General features: G+C 41.6%; 1 protein-coding gene across 1 annotated transcript in view; it reads left to right on the top strand.

Moving 5' to 3' along the window:
* Positions 1 to 17,759, top strand: part of LOC132397899 (tripeptidyl-peptidase 2-like) — a 190,172-nt gene that overhangs the window by 25,635 nt on the left and 146,778 nt on the right. The window contains exons 4-8 of the mRNA XM_059976684.1: positions 4,890 to 4,994; positions 5,685 to 5,809; positions 8,937 to 9,100; positions 13,025 to 13,179; positions 15,674 to 15,750. Coding sequence (XP_059832667.1) covers positions 4,890 to 4,994; positions 5,685 to 5,809; positions 8,937 to 9,100; positions 13,025 to 13,179; positions 15,674 to 15,750 — 626 coding nt within the window. The remainder of the gene's footprint in view (positions 1 to 4,889; positions 4,995 to 5,684; positions 5,810 to 8,936; positions 9,101 to 13,024; positions 13,180 to 15,673; positions 15,751 to 17,759) is intronic.

Genomic DNA, 17,759 nt, shown 5'->3' on the forward strand with positions numbered 1-17,759 from the left:
CACTCTTGTGCTGGCAGCTCATTCCACACTTTCATAACCCTTTGAGTGAATAAGTTTTTCCTCATGGTTCCCTTAAACTTCTCACGTGTCAACCTTAACCCACGATCTCTGGATGTAGTTCCACCCAACCTCAGTGGGAAAACCTTGCATTTACCATATCTATACTCCAAATAATTTTGTATACCTCAGTCATATCTCCTCTCAATCTTCTATGTTCTAAAGCATATAGTCCTAACCTATTCAATCTTTCCTCCAGACCCAGCAACATTAACCATATAAACCATATAACAATCACAGCACGGAAACAGGCCATCTTGGCCCTCCTAGTCCGTGCCGAACTCTTAATCTCACCTAGTCCCACCTACCCGCACTCAGCCCATAACCCTCCACTCCTTTCCTGTCCATATACCTGGCCAATTTTACCTTAAATGACACAACTGAACTGGCCTCTACTACTTCTACAGGAAGCTCATTCCACACAGCTATCACTCTCTGAGTAAAGAAATACCCCCTCGTGTTTCCCTTAAACTTCTGCTCCCTGACTCTCAAATCATGTCCTCTCATTTGAATCTTCCCTACTCTCAATGGAAACAGCCTATTCACGTTAACTCTATCTATCCCTCCCAAAATTTTAAATACCTCGGTCAAATCCCCCCTCAACCTTCTACGCTCCAATGAATAGAGACCAAACTTGTTCAACCTTTCTCTGTAACTTAAGTGCTGAAACCTTTCTTACAAGAAAACATTCTTGTAAATTTTTTCTGCACTCTTTCAACCTTGTTCACATCTTTCTTGTAGGTGACAAAAACTGCACAGCCTACTCCAAATTAGGTCTCATCAATGTTTTGTACTACTTCAATATAATATCCCCTCTTCTATACTCAGTATATTGATTCATGAAGACCAATGTGCCAAAAGCTTGCTTTTTGATCCTATCCACATGTGACACCACTTTCAATGAATTATGGACCTGTTTTCCTAGATCCCTTGATCGACCACACTCCTTAGTGTCCTACCATTCACTGTGTAAGACCTGCTCTGGTTGGTCCTACCGAAATGCAAAACCTCGCATTTATCTGCATTAAATTCCATCTTTCATTTTCAGCCCACTTTTCCAGCTCTGCAAGCCATAATACCCTTCCTCACTGTCCACTACGTCTAATCTTGGTGTCATCCACAAATTTGCTGATCCAATTAACCTCATTATCATGCAGATCATTGATATTAATGACAAACAACAAAGGACCCAGCCACGATTTTTGCGAGTCCACCATTAGTCACAGGCCACTCTGGATTCTCCCACAAAGCCAATGTCTAATCCTTTTTACTACCTCATCCTGAATGCCAAGTGACTGAAACTTCTTGAATGCCCTCTTATGTGGGACTTTGTCAAATGCATTACTAAAGTCCATGGAGACAACATCCACTGCCTTGCCTTCATCCACTTTCCTGGTAACTCTCTTGAAAAATTCTATAAGATTATTTAGACATGACCTACCATGCATGAAGCCATGTTGACTATCCTTAATCAGTCCATGTCTCTCCAAACATAGTATATCCAACCCCTTAGAATGCAATCAAATAACTTTCAACAGCTGATGTCAGACTGACTGGTCTACAATTTCCTGGTTTCTTTGAGCCTTTTTTAAGCAGTGGAACAACATTGGCTATCCTCCAATCCTTCAGTACCTCTCCTGTGGCTCAGGATATTATAAATATCTCTGCTAGGGTCCCAGCAATTTCTGCACTTGTGTCCCTTAGGGTCTGAGGGATCACCTTGTCACGCCCTGGGGATATTGTCCATCCTGAATTTCATCAGGGTAGCAAACACCCCTATAATCTGTACAGGGTCCATGAAGTTGATGCTGCTTTGCCTCACGTCGGTAGACTCAGTGTTCGTCTCCTGAGTAAATACAGATGCAAAGAATTCATTTAAGATCCTTCTCGTCTGCTTTGACTCCACACATTACCAATCTAGACTTCCAGAAGACCAATTTTGTCCCTTGCAATCCTTTTGCTCTTAACATACCTGTAGAATACCTTGGGATTCTCCTTCATCTTGTCTGCTAGAGCAACTTCATGCCTTCTTTTAACCTTCCTGATTTTCTTGGGTTCTCTTGCATTTCTTTAACTCCTTAAGTACCTCATTTGCTCCTACTGGCCTATACTTGCTATGTACCTCCTTTTTCTCTTAACCAGGGCTTCAATAGCTCTTGAAAACCAAGGTTCCCTACACTTTATAACTTTACCTTTTATTCTGACAGTCACATACAAGCTTTGTTTTATCAAAATTTCAGTTTTGAAGCCTTCCCACTTGCCAAGTACACCTTTGCCAGAAAACAGCCTGTCCCAATCCACATTTGCCAGATCATTTCTGATGCCATCCTCTGGGAACAAGGTGTAAAATACAGTGCCAACAGTTACGCACAGCACAAAGTACATATAGCACATATAATTACAGTAGCTCCCCTGCCGCCAGTCTTGCCAGTGAACTGGACTTGTAGTATTCTACATTACCAATGTCTAACAAGGTCTTGCAATCACAGAAGTGCATCCAAGACAATCATTTGCACCATTTTTGGACTACCCACTGCCTCCACCTTCATAGAACCCAACAAATCCAGCTTCACTGCTATCAAGCAACTTGTTGATGGGGTAGACCTTCATTACATGTTCTTAATATCCAGTAGTCTCTTGCAATTGTAAAAAAAGTAAGTGGGAGGCGAAGGGCGGGCAAGGAGATGAGGTGAGAGAGGGAAATGGGATGGGAACTGGTGAAGTGGGGGGGGATGTGGGGGCATTAGTGGAAGTTTTAGAATTCGATGTTCATGCCATCAGGTTGAAAGACTACCCAAATGGAATACAAGGTGTTGTTTCTCCAACTTAAGTGTGGCTTCATCACGACAATGGAGGAGGCTGTGGATGGACATTTCGGAATGGGAAGTGGAATTAAAATAGGTGGCCACTGGGAGATCCTGTTTGATCTGGCGGACAGAGCGTAGATGCTCAGCAAAGCAGTCTCACAATATACAGGAGCCACATCAGGAGCACCAAACACAGTAAATGACCCCAACAGACTCACAGGTGTAGTGTTGCCTCACCTGGAAAGACTGTTTAGGGCCCTGAATGGTGGTGAGGGAGGAGGTGTTGGGGCAGGTGTAGCACTTGTTCCGCTTGCAAGGGTAAGGGCCAGGAGTGAGATCAGTGGGATGAATGGGCAAGGGAGACGTGTAGAGAGCTACCTCTGCAGAAAGCAGAAATTGAGGGGGAGGGAAAGATGTGCTTGGTGGTGGGATCCTGTTGGAGGTGGTGGAAGTTTCAGAGAATTATGTGCTGGATGCGGAGGCTGGTGGGGTGGTAGGTGAGGATAAGAGGAACCCTATCCCTGGTAGGGTGGTGGGAGGATGGGGTTGTCCCACATGAGGCCTGCGAAATAATGATGCCCAGGAAACTGAACGTTGAAACAGTGCTAACTGTAGAGATGATTAATGGGTGGAGAGGAGACGCATTTCTCCTAAAGGTGAGAAGCATCTCTGTGGTTTTGAGGCATTTTGTTCCAAGTTGTTGTGATTGTACCAGGACACTAACTAGTTTACTTCCTGCTGGTACTTGGATTAATCATCTCTGGTGATGAGACAAATTAAGGGCCGCATCACCCAGAACATGTCCTCTTCTCATTGCTACCATTGAGGAGGGACAGGAGCCTGAAGACACAGTGAATCAAGAACAGCTTCTTTCCCTCCTCCATGAGATTTCTGAATGGACAATGTCCCCACATACAATATTTCACTAATTTTTTCTCTCCCTTTTAACACTACTTATTTAAATTTAGTTTATATGAAAGAGAGAGAGAGATTTCTTATTGTAATTATATTTTTTTATTAAGTATTGCAATGTATTGCAGTGGGCAAACAACAAATTTTGATACATATCCCAGTGATTTAAACCTGATTCTGATTGGTCCAATGACTGGTGTCATCCTCAGACTTAATCACTTGTGTAATTATACATAGGTATCATTTCATTAAGACTGTTAATGAATCTTAAGGCTAGAAATTATGAAATAATTATGTATTTGGCCAGTCTGTTTTTTGCACATCTAGTTGGTATTACAGGCTTTGTTTTTATAAACCAACAATATTTAAGCATTGTCCGAGAGTCATAGAACACCATAGAACAGAAATAGCCCCTTCTGCCCATCCAGTCCATACTGAACTATTATTTTGCCAAGACCTATTGACTTGCACTGGGCCATAGCCCTCCATATCTCTCCCATCCATGTACCTACCCAAATCTCTCTTAAGTGTTAAAATCAACCCTCTATCCACCACTTCCACTGGCAGCTTGTTCCACACTCTCACCACCTTCTGAGTGAAATAGTTCTCCCTACGTCTCACTTAAACTTTTCACCTTTCACTGTTAACCCATGGCCTCTAGTTTTAGTCTTGCTTACTGTCAGTGAAAAAAGCCAATTTGCACTTACCTTATCTATACCTCTCATAATTTTGTATACCTCTTTTACAAATTTCCACTTATTCTTCTACATTCTAGGGCATAAAGTCTTAACCTATTCAACCTTTCCCTATAATTCAACAACATTGCAAACTTTCTCTGCACTCTTTCAGTCTTGTTTACATCTTTCCTGTAGGTACATGACCAAAACTGGACGCAAACTAGTTCTAACCTATATCTTTCTTCCCAATGGCATAGGACTTAGTTTGTGGAGTCATAGTCATAGAAAAGTACAGCACAGAAACAGGCCCTTTAGCCCAAACCATATAAGCTGCCTAGTCCCATCAACCTGCACCGAAGGAACATGCATATTTTTCCTCTGATGCTTTTGTTCTTTCCTGCCCTAATTTTGTACCTTTGCTCACCTTTGCAAACAGCAAGAGAGACGGGAGAAGCGATGGGATCCCCTTCATCGTGTGGCTGTGGCAGAAGCACACCGAAGGCTGACGGAATTCAACAAAAACACCGCCACTCTATCTCAGGTAGAGTCAACGTCTGTAGACCCCTCAGGGCTGCCACATAAGTTGATGGGTGGTTAAGAAGGCATATGAAGTGTTGGCCTTCAGTAGTCGGAGGGTTGAGTTCAAGTGCCGTGAGGTAATGTTGCAGCTCTGTAAAGCCCTAGTCGGACCACACTTGGAGTATTTTGTTCGGTTCTGGTCACCTTGTAATAGGAAGATGTGTAATCTTTAGAGAGGGTGCAGAAGAGATTTAGGAAAGGAAAGTACAGTGGATTCCAGTCAACTGAGCCATCATTAATCGGGGCAGCTGTTTATTTGGAATAACTTAAAAAAACAAATACTAATCGAGAAAATAGTTGGGATTCCCTTTGTTTATTTGGGACATGATGCTGCTTTGTTGGGGCAGGAGACTATTTTCAAACAGTTTCTAACTAATGTCAAACTATACACTTCAGTAGTTGTTAGGCCTTACACCATGCTTAGAATGAACAGTTTTTAAATAGCATCAGTTGAATGTGGCTATGTGCGTGTTTCTGTTTGTTTATTTCTGCCCTGAGCTTGACTACGTTGGTGAAAAGTCTTCAGTCCCTTCCAGTCTCCTTCAGTCTCTTCCACGACAGGGGTCTTTTACCCTGACGTCATTCCAGAGGGGAGGGGATTGTTTTGCAATTTGAGTGCTAACATCTCACCTTGAAATTGGACTTTCAACAGGAAGTGAAGTTGCTCCAAGAAGACCTTCAGTGCCAAATTGATCAGTTGGATATACAAGAGAAGAAACATTCTGACCTTGGACCTGTGTATGACTGCTTGGTTTGGCATGATGGAGAGAGCTGGAGGTGAATTCATTTTACGTAATTTCCGATGCTAGGTCATTAGACCTTTGTATGTTTTATTTGACATCATACAATTCTGACAGTTACATCCAAGTTCTGTAGAACAATTTGCATTTCCCAATATTGAAATTATGCCTTATTTGAAATTCTGATTAAATATTTATTTTAAGTAATGACTCAGAGCACATTTTTTAATAAAACCTAATTACAATAACTTATCTAATTATTATGAGAAATTGACTTGAGGCAAAGGAAGTTCAAGTAATTGCAGCAACATATCTTCAGAAGTTGTGATCCAGTTCTGAAAGAGATTACCAAATTTAAGTGAACTTTGTGATTGAATTGTTTGGACCATGAGACATAGGTGCAGAATGAGGCCATTTAGCCCTTTGAGTCTGCTCCGGAATTTCCCACATGGCTGATTTGTTATCCCTCTCAACCCCATTCACAGGCCTTCTTCCTGTAACCTTTGACCTGTTACAGTCAAGAAACTCTTGACCTTCACTTTAAGTATACCCTATGACTTGGCCTCCACAGCCATCTGTGGCAATGAATATCACAGATTCATCATACTATGTGTGTATACATATTATATTTATGCAGTACTGTATGCTAACCTTACTTACGGCATACTCCAGATTCACCCTGTGTTTACGTGAGATGGTGCTGTTAATGACAATATCCTGAATGCCTAGTGAAAAGTCAGTTTTGATGTAAATAGACAACTGGGACTGCCTGTCTGGGAAACACAGTCAACATGGATGAGTTAGGCTGAAGGACCTGTTTTCATAAGGCCATAAGACATGGGAGCAGAATTGGGTCATTTAGCGTATCGAGTCTGCTTTGCCATTCAGTCATGGCTGATGTTTTATTTTCTCTCCTCAGCTTCACCCCCTGACCTTCTCCCTGTAACCTTTGATGCCATGTCTGATCAAGAGCCTATCAAGCTCTGCTTTAAATATGCCCAACAACCTGGCCTCCACAGCTGCCTGTGGCAATAAATTCCACAACTTCACCACCCTCTGGCTAAAGAAACCTCTGCACCTGTTTTAAATGGATGCCCCTCATTTGCCACTTTCTTGCCCATTCTCCTAATCAGTCTAAGTCCTTCTACAGCCTTCCTGTTTCCTCAAAACTACCTGTCCATCCACCAATCTTCATGTCTTCTCCAAACTTGTCAACAAAGCTATTTATTTTATCATCTAAATCAATGATATACAGCATAAAAAGAAGCGGACTCAACACCAACCCCTGCGGAACATTACTAGTCACTGGCAGTTAACCAGAAAAAGATCCTTTTATTCCCACTTGCTGCCTCCTACCAGTCAGTCAATCCTCTAACCATGACAGTAACTTCCCTGTAATATCATGGGCTCTTAACTTCGTAAGCAGCCTCATGTGTGGCACCTTGTCAAAGGCCTTCTGAAAGTCCAAATATACAACATCCATTGCAGTCCCTTTATCTATCCTACGTGTAATCTCCTCAAAGAATTCTATCAGGTTTGTCAGACAAGATTTTTCCTGAAGGAAACCATGCTGACTTTGCCCTATCTTGTCCTGTGTTACAAATGCTCCATAACCTCATCCTTAACAATTGATTCCAACATCTTCCCAACTGCTGAGGTCAGGATAACTGGTCTATAGTTTCCTTTCTGCTGCCTTCCTCTTTTTAAAGAGTTGAGTGACATTTGCAATTTTCCAGTCCTCTGGCACCATGTCAGAGTCCAGTGATTTGTGAAAGATCCTTACGAATGCCTCCACAAGCTCTACTGCTACTTCTTTCAGAACCCTAGAGAGTAGTTCATCTGGTCTGGGTGACCTATGTACCCTTGGGTCTTTCAGCTTTTTGAGCACCTTCTCCCTTGTAATAGTCTCTGCACTCACTTCTCTTCCCTTACACCCTTCAACATCTGGCACAATGGAGACTAATGTAAAATACAGTCGGCCCTCCTTATCCGCGGGAGATTGGTTCTGGGACCCCTCCCGCTCCCCGCGGATACCAAAAAATGTGGATGCGCAAGTCCCTTATTTAACCTATCTCAGTGTGGTGGACTTTAGGATCTGGCGGAGCACCAGAGCTTATTTAACCTGTCTTAGTGTGGTGGACTTTAGGACCCAACGAAGCTCCGGACCTTATTTAACCTATGGACTTTAGGACCTGGCAAAGCTCTGGACCTTATTTAACCTGTCTCAATGCGGTGGACTTTAGGACCTGGCGAAGCTCTGGACCTTTTTTTCAACTGTCTCAGTCTGGTGGACTTTAGGACCCAGCGGATTACCGGACCTTATTTAACCTGTCTCGGTGCGGTGGACTTCAGGATCTGGCAGAGCACCGGAGCTTATTTAACCTGTCTCGGTGCGGTGGACTTTAGGATCCGGCAGAGCTTGGGACCCGCTGCCCGCAGTGTTTCTGTTCCGGAAAATGATCACGATTGAAAATAAAGTGGAAATAATAAAGCGATCGGAAAGAGGTGAAACACTATCGGTCATTGGAAAAGCGTTAGGCTACAGTTGGTCAACGATCGAAACACTTTTAAAGGATAAAGTGAGAATAATGGAGCATGTGAAAGCCCTGCCCTGATGAAAGCTACAATTATTACTAAGCAATGCAGTGGTTTAGTTATTGAAATAGATATGTTTCTTAAGTGTTTTATATGCCTAGAAAGGCAAAATATATACTATATATTAAAACAAACGTTTGACTAACTGACGCTAAATAATATCGGATGTACCTGTTCCGATTTGCTTATAATACCTATTACTAAGTAAATGCTATCTAACTAGTTGTTATACTATATTGTTTAGGGAATAATGACAAGAAAGAGAAGTCTGTACATGCTCAAACAACAAGTGCTGGAGAGAGAACTTTTGGGTTTTCCTAATCTGCGGTTGAATCCGCGCATGCGGAAACTGCAGATAAGGAGGGCCGACTGTACTCATTTACTTCATCTTTCCATGCTGTAATTCTCTGATTCTATAAATCTTTTGGCACCTCATTGATCTAATCTCTTTCAAATTTAAAGATGTGTTTCATTATCATATATGTATTGAAATATACAGTGAAGCATGATACAGTCCAAGGATGTTTATCTTTCATGCTTCTCTCATTTTTCCCCCTCCCTCTTGCTAGAGCTTGTCTTGACACGAGTGAATGTGGAAACTTGAGTAGCTGTCGAACTCTAAGGAGCTACAAGGAAGGCTATGAATATGCACAGTTGGGTAAATCTGAAATGCTGAATTACTCCATCAATATTTACGATGATGGCAACACTCTTTCCATTGTCACGAACTCTGGTAAGCATGCAACAGAAAGGAATCTGCTTATTGTTCTTTTTGTATGTACATAAATAATTCACCTCCATGCTTCCAGTCTACAGAAAACAACCCTTGGAATAGCTTGAATTAAATTTAAGGATGTTGTATCCTGATGTGTTAGTGATCCAAAGGTTCTTCAGAAGTTGAGAAAGGGGCATTAAGTAAGTTCAAGTTTATTGTCAGCAGATGTACATATATAGTACTAAAAAAAACGTTCCTTTGGACCGCAGTGCATCCACAAAACATACGTCACACAGCAGATAAAACAGTATTACTATGAATAAGTTTATGAAATACAATTTTAAAAGCATGTGGTGTGTAGCACAGGTAAACAGTACGGTAAACTGTCAACAGCACGGTAAACTAGTGTCCTAGCGACGAGACCTTGGTGGTGGCAGGGTATTCATTAGGCTCACAGACTGAGGGAGGAAGCTGTTTCTCAGTCTGATGATCCTAGTCCTGATGCTATTGTACCTCTTTTAGCAACTTTGCTAAAAACTTGTTGCTTACGGCTGTTTTATTAAATGGCACAAAAACAAAAAGCAAATGAGAGAGAACAAAGAAAAGATAAAGGGAAAAATCAATCATGGCCATCAGCTACTCAAGACAAAAATTCCAGTGATAACAATTATTCCTTAAAATAGCCAGATTCCAGTGTGTGACATCTGCTACTGAAAGCTAAGAAACTTCCAGAAAAATACCGAAGGAATATACCATAATTTCTGGAAAATTTACTGAACAATTGCACAGGTGCCGTGGTAGCACAGCAGTTTTCACAACACTAGTGTAGCTCAGGGCAATGACATTCATAGTTGCAATGTCATTTGTAAGGAGTCCGTACGTTCTCCCTATGGAATGTGTGGGTTTTCTCTGGGTGCTCATGTCTCCTCCCAGAGTCCAAAGAAGTAGTGATAGGTTGTTAATCGGTGATTGTATATTGTCCTGTGAATAGGCTAGGGTTAAATTGGGTGTTACTGGGTGGTGCAGCTTGTAGGGCCTATTCTGTGCTGATTCTCAATAAAAAGTTAGGGTATATAGGTGATTAAATAAAATTACATGAAATCATTGGAAATTAAACTGCAATTCTACACCCGATCCAACAAGGACCAGGCAGTACGAATATAATCCCCCATGCAACAAATTGTTGTGATCATTTAAAAGGGCTTAGGAAGCATCATCAGCAGTAACTTTCACTGAGAATCAGATGTGTACCTGAGAAGGAAAAGGTGTAAGTCATAAAGAAACTGCTTGGAGAAGCAGGGTTGACTAAACAACTCTATTGAAGTATAAACACTGGAGATTCTGCAGATCCTGGAAATTTGCTAAGTTTCTGCAACATCTGTGTGGGTGTGTGTGTATAAAGGCCTAGATAGACTGACTTTGAAAGGATATTTCCAGTAGTGGGAGAGTAGAGTTTAGGCACAACAGAATACAAAGATGACCCTTTGTAACAGAGAAGCGGAGGAATTTCTTTAGCCAGAGGGTGGTGAATCTGTGGAATTTACTGCCATGTACCGCTGTGGAGGGCAAGTCATTGGGTATATTTAAAGCAAAGTTTGCTAGGCTCTTGATTAGTAAGAGTGTTAAAGGTTTTGGGTAGAAACTAGGAGAATGGGGATAGGAGGGATAATAAATCTGCTGTGATGGAATGGTGTAGTTCAGCCATGATGGGGCGAATGGCCTAATTCTGCTCCTATGTCTTATGTTAGCTCTACTGAAGTGCTGTGGAAACACAAAGGAGTGCAGATGCAGGAATCTAGATATAAACTAAACTGTTGGCGTAACTCATGCTGATTGTTTTGTGGTGGATCCTTGCCACCCTCCCATGATCTCTTTGACCCACTACCTTTAGGAAGGAGGTACAGGAGTATCAGGACTAGGACTGCCAGACTGGGTAACAGCTTCTTCCCTCAGTCTGTGAGACTAGTGAATACCTTGCCATCACAGAGGTCTTGTCACTAGGACAGCAAGGTGTTTACTTGATTGTTCATTGTTTATTGGTGCTGCGCACTACATGCATTTTGAATTACATTTTATTAACTTATTTGTGGGTGCAATGTGGTCCAGAGGAACATTGTTTTGTTTGTTTGAATAAATGTATAGTGGAATGCAAAAGCTCGGGCTACCCTGGTCAAAATTTCTGTTACTGTGAATAGCTAAGCGAGTAAAAGATGACCTGATTTCCAAGAGGCATAAAGGTAAAGAAGACACATTTCTTTAATATTTTAAGCAAGATTACTTTTTTATTTCCATCTTTTACAGTTTCAAAATAGCAAAAAAGGAAAAGGGCCCGAAGCAAAAGTTCGGGCACCCTGCAAGGTCAGTTCTTAGTAACACCCACTTTGGCAAGTATCACAGCTTGTAAATGCTTTCTGTAGCCAGCTAAGAGTCTTTCAATTCTTGTTTGAGGGATTTTCGCCAATTTCTTCCTTGCAAAAGGCTCCTAGTTTTGTGGGATTCTTGGGTTGTCTTGCATGCACTTCTCTTTTGAGGTCTAACAACAGATTTTCAATGATGTTTAAGTTGGGGGACTGTGAGGGCCATGGCGAAACCTTCAGCTTGTGCCTCTTGAGGAAGTCCATTGTGGATTTCGTGGTGTGTTTAGGATCATTATCCTGTTGTAGAAGCCATCCTCTTTTCATCTTCAGCTTTTTTACAGACGGTGTGATGTTTGCTTCCAGAATTTGCTGGTATTTAATTGAATTCACTCTTCCCTCTGCCAGTAAAATGTTCCCCGTGCCACTGGCTGCAACACAAGCCCAAAGCATGATCGATCCACCCCCGTGTTTAACAGTTGGAGAGGTGTTCTTTTGATGAAATTCTGCACCCTTTTTTCTGCAAACATACATTCTCCGCTCATTGTGGCCAGAAAGTTCTATTTTAACTTCATCAGTCTACAAGACTTGTTTCCAAAATGCATCATGCTTGTTTAGATGTTCGCTTGCAAATTTCTGACTTTTGTGGTGAGGATCCAGGAAAGGTTTTCTTCTTGATGACTCTTCCATGAAGATCATATTTGTGCAGGTGTTGCTGCACAGTAGAACAGTGCACCACCACTAAATCTTCCTGAAAGTCTCTTGCAGTCAAATGGGGGTTTTGATTTGCCTTTCTAGCAAACCTATGAGCAGTTCTCTCGGAAAGTTTTCTTGGTCTTCCAGACCTCAACTTGACCTCCACCGTTCCTGTTAATTGCCATTTCTTAATTACATTACGAACTGAGGAAAACGGCTACCTGAAAATGCTTTGCTGTCTTCTTATAGCCTTCTCCTGCTTTGTGGGCATCATTTATTTTAATTTTCAGAGTGCTAGGCAGCTGCTTGGAGGAGCCCATGGCTGCTGATTGTTAGGACAAGGTTTGAGGAGTCGGGGTATTTATAAATCTTTGAAAATTGCATCACTTGGCCTTTCCTAACAATGACTGTGAACAAGCCATAGCCCTAACAAGCTAATTAAGGTCTGAGACCTGGTAAAAGTTATCTGAGAGCTCAAATCTCTTGGGGTGCCCAAACGTTTGCATGGTTCTCCTTTCCCCCTTTTCACTCTAAAATTGTACAAAAGAAAAATAATACACTAACCTTGCTTAAAATGTTGAAAAGAATGTTTCATCTTTAACTTTATGACTTTTGGAGATCAGTTCGTCTTCTACTCACTTAACTGTTTGACCAGGGGTGCCCAAACTTTTGCATATCACTGTACAGTCAGATAACCATAAACTTGAACTTGATACAGGGTCTTGACCTGAAATGTTGAATATCCTTTTGCTTCCACAGATGCTGCTTGATCAGCTAAGTTATTCCAGCAGTTTTGTTGTTTGCTCTACCAAAGTGCCCTGCTTGACAGAATGGGATGAAGGTCTTGCTAAATGATATTATGTAAAAGATGTTTTATTTTACATATGAACAGGATCCCATGGGACACATGTGGCTGCAATTGCTGCTGGGCACTTTCCAGAAGATCCAGAGAGGAATGGTGTAGCTCCTGGAGCCCAGATTTTGGCCATTAAAGTGGCTGACTCCAGGTTAAACACGATGGAAACTGGGACCAGCTTAATCCGTGCCGTGAGTGACCTTCTCTTAAAGCCCATGAAGTCATAGAGAAATACAGCACAGAGGCTATTTGGCCCATCTAGTCCATGCTTTAAACCATATAAACTGCCTACTCCCATTGACCTGCACCAGGCTATAGCCCTCCATATCCCTAATATCCATGTACTTTCCAAACTTCTCTAAATGTTGAAATCGAGCTTGCATGCACATTGTGTCCTGGCAGCTCATTCTACACTCTCACTACCCTCTGAGTGAAGAAATTTTCCTTCAGGTTTGCCTTAAACTTTGCACCTTTCACCCTTTACTCGTGGTTATAGACCCACCCAACCTCAGTGGACAAAGCATTTACCTTATCTATACTATCTACTATCTGAGTTCTTTCCTTCCCTTCCCTCACTGTTACCCACTTGTCTAACTCCTGCAGCCTCGGGGTGACTACTCCCTGTAGCTCCTCTCTATCTCCTGCTCACTTTCCCTAATAAGCTGCAGGTTATCAAGTTGCAGCTCCAGATCCCTAACACAGTCTCTCAGGAGCTGCATCTTGGTGCACCTGGTGCAGATGTGGCCATCTGGGAGACTGGAAGATTCTCAGGACTCCCACATCTGACACCCAGAGCAAAGTACTCCCCCTACAGACATGCTCTCTATTCCTCAAAAAATACGATAAAACAAAGTCAATTTACCCACTTACCTTGCTGAAGCCCGAATGAGCCAAAGCCCTACCACTCTGACTCAGACTGCTCCTTTGATGACCACTTCACTAGGAAGTGACTTCCTTTTATGCCTGAACCTTCCCTGCTCTCCAACTCACGATTGATGCGCTGGTTATAGCTGAGTTCCCGCGAAGCTTTCCCCTTTTAAACTTCGCTTCTGGACCTGTGCGACAACACCTCTCTCGTAGCTCTCCAACTCATGATTGGTGCGCTGCTTATAGACCTTGTCAGGCCTTGGGAATTTATCTGGGCCTGTAAATCATAAACACAGGAGATTCTCCAGAGTAGGTTCAGAAGAATGATCTTGGAAATGAATATTAAAAGAACTAGTATTACATGGATTTTGGAAAGTGTAGTTAATGGAGCTTAGTCTGGTTTAACACTTCCTATGCTCCTCATTCCCCTGTTCATTATAAACAGGAGATTCTGCTGGAAATCAAGAGTAACACACAGAAAATACTGGAAGAAATCAGCAAGTCAGGTAGCATGTATGGAGAGGAATAAGCAATTGATTTTTCTGGTCAAGATCCTTCAAGTGCTGATGAAGGGTCTTGGCCTGAAACATCAACTCTTTATTCTCCATAGATGTTGTCTGACCTTCTGAGTTCTCCTGTCCATTTGTTTAATGTGGTCATTAACCCATGTACCCTTAGCAGTTTACTTTAGTTGGTTAAATGCTGAATTGAAACAGAAGATTAAATGGTTTTAACTGTCGATTATTTTTCTCCTGAAGGTGCCTGTAATAATTTCTATTTGTTTATATAACCTGGACTACCATAGAGTCGTAGTGAGATTCAGAATCATACAGCATGGGAAAAGGCCCTTTGGTCCATATGCTGACTAAGATACTATTTGCTTACATTTAGCCTATATCCCTCTAAATTATCCCTATTGACGTACCTGTTTAAGTACCTTTTAAATGTTATGAATGTACCTGCCTCAGCAATCTCCCCTCTGGCTGCTCATTCTATATATCTGGACCACCCTCTGGGCAAAAACTTTGCCCCTCAGGTCCCTGTTCAACCTCTTCCTTCTTACCTCAAACCAATGTTTTCTAGTTCTTAATTGCCAACCCGGAGAAGGCAACTGTGCACATTTACCCTATCTGTGCCCCTCATGATTTATACATCTTTGTAAGTTCATCACTCATTCACCTACACGCTAGTTCAATGTCATCAACTTCTCTCCATAACTCAGTTCCTTGAGACCCAGCAACATCCTCTCTGCACTTTCCTATAGCAAGATGACCAAAGCTAAACATAATATTCCAACATCAACCCCGCCAATGAATGTCTTAATAGACTGCAATGTAAAATTTCAACCGAAGATGATGTTTATCCTTATTGGTCACATGTACATGAAAACATCAAAACACAGTAAAAAGTGTAACTTGTGCCAAATCAAAATCATTGACCATGTGCTGGGGGCAGCCTGAAAGTGTTGCCATGCTCCCTTATCCTGTCGCTGATCTTGATTATACATCCTTCCGGTGTGTGTCTGTACTTCCTTGGGGTGCTCCAGTTTCTTCCCATAGTACAAAGACATACCAGTTGGTTGTTGTAAGTTGTCTGGTAAATTAGGCTCGGGTCAAATAGGTGTGTGGCAAGGCAGCATGTGGGGTTTGAAGAGCTTGTTCTGCATTGTATCTCTAAATTAATCTATTATAACTGGCATTGTAAAGTCTTCTGCTAACCACTATGCTACAGTACCACCCCCTCCATACTCAGTGTTGTAATAATTAATAACTTGTGTAATATGTAAATTGAGCTTCATGCTAATCCTTCACTTTTCAGATGATTGAGGTGATCAATTACAAGTGTGACCTTGTCAATTACAGCTATGGTGAATCAGCTCACTGGGCTAACTCTGGGTAAGTGGAAATCCATTGTGTCTTACACTGATTTCAAATGGACATATGCAGTGCCATTGACAAATTAGTTACAGCAACAAAAAGCTTTTAAGTTGCAAATCTCCTTCTCTGTTTATGGAACTATGTCACCATAATTCTCGTCCATCTGTTATTACTCAGTAAGGAGCCCATATGCAATATCCAATTTGGAAATGGGTTGTACCACCAAACAGGCAATGTTGATATTGCTACTCTGATGCCCCTCCATGTACAGGGCCCTGGTGAAACCTCACCTGGAGTATTGTGTGCACTTTTGGTCTCCAAATTTGAGGAAGGACATTCTTGCTATTGAGTGAGTGCAACTTAGGTTCACAAAGTTAATTCCCAGGATGGTGGGACTGTCATATGTTGAAAGATTGGAGTGACTTAGGCTTGTATATGCTGGAATTTAGAAGGATGAGAGGAGATCTGATTGAAACATATAAGATTATTAAGGGATTGACACGGTAGAGGCAGGAAACATGTTCCTGATGTTGGGGAAGTCCAGAACCAGAGGACACAGTTTAAGAATAAGGGTTAGGCGATTTAGAACGGAGTTGAGGAAAAACTTTTTCACCCAGAGAGTTGTGGATCTGTGGAATGCTCTGCCTCAGAAGGCAGTTGAAGCCAATTCTCCGGATGCTTTCAAGAAAGAGTTAGATTGAGCTCTTAAAGGCAGCCGTCCAGTACCACTCTCTTGCTTCTTCCACAAAGCCAATGTCTGATCCAATTTACCACTTCATCTTGAATGCCAAACAACTGAACCTTTTTGACCAACGTCCCATGTGGGACTTGTCAAATGCCTAACTAAAGTACATGTAGACAACATCCACTGTCTTTCCTTCATCAACTTACCTGGTAACTTCATCAAAAAAACTTTCCCAAAGTTTTTCCCAGAGATTGGTTAGACACGACCTGCCATGCACGTAGCCATGCTGACTATCCAAATACTTATATATTCAGTTCCTTAGAATATATCTTTCAATGACGTTCCCACAACTCATGTCAGACCCACTGATCTATAATTTCATGGTTTATTTTCAGAGCCTTTCTTAAACAGCAGAATAACATTGGCTACCCATAGCATCTCACTAAGGATAGTTTAAACATCTCTGCTAGGGCCCCTGCAATTCTTTGCACTTGCCTCCGGCAGGGTCCAAGGGAACATCTTATCAGGCTCTGGAGATTTATCCACCTTAATTTACCTCAAGACAGCAATCACCACCTCCTCTGTAATCTGTATAGAGTCCATGAAGTTAATGTCATTTTGCCTTACTTCCGTAGACTCTGTCCATCTCCTGAATAAATAGAGATTCAAGAAATTTTAAGATTTCTCCTACCTCTTATGGCTCCATGCATGGATTACCATTATGATCTTCCAGGGGACCAATTTTGTCCCTTGCAATCCTTTTGCTCTTAGTGTATCTGTAGAACCCCTTTGGATTCTCCTTCACTTTGTCTGCTAAGGCAACCTCATGCCTTCTTTTATCCCTCTTAAATTCTGTCTTGAGTGTTCTCTGGCATTTCTTATACAGGTCCACAATCCCTTATTGAAGATCCTTGGGGCCAATTGCATTTCGGAATTCAGAAGTTTTCAGATTTCAGAATCCCTCTTTATTGGTTCCGGGACCCCCGCAAGATACCAAGAAACACTTATGCTCAAGTCACTTATTTAACCTGTCTCAGTGCAGGTGGACTTTAGGACCCAGCAGGGCTCTGGACCTCCACACATCCTCCCATATGCTTTAAATAATCTCTACATTACTTATAATACCTAATACAATGTAAATGCTATGTAAATATTCGTTATACTATATTGTTTAGGGAATACTGACAAGAATTTTTTTTATTTCCAACAAAAACATTCAAAAAAACATAAAGAAGTACAGCTTCTAACGAACGGAATGAAACACACGGTAAATGACTTATTGGAATAAATGTAGAACATCACTGTCACTATAAAACTTCAGTAACTTGTCTTTCTGTTTCTT

This window comes from Hypanus sabinus, chromosome 8 (genome assembly GCF_030144855.1).
Source record: "Hypanus sabinus isolate sHypSab1 chromosome 8, sHypSab1.hap1, whole genome shotgun sequence".
NCBI lineage: Eukaryota > Metazoa > Chordata > Chondrichthyes > Myliobatiformes > Dasyatidae > Hypanus > Hypanus sabinus.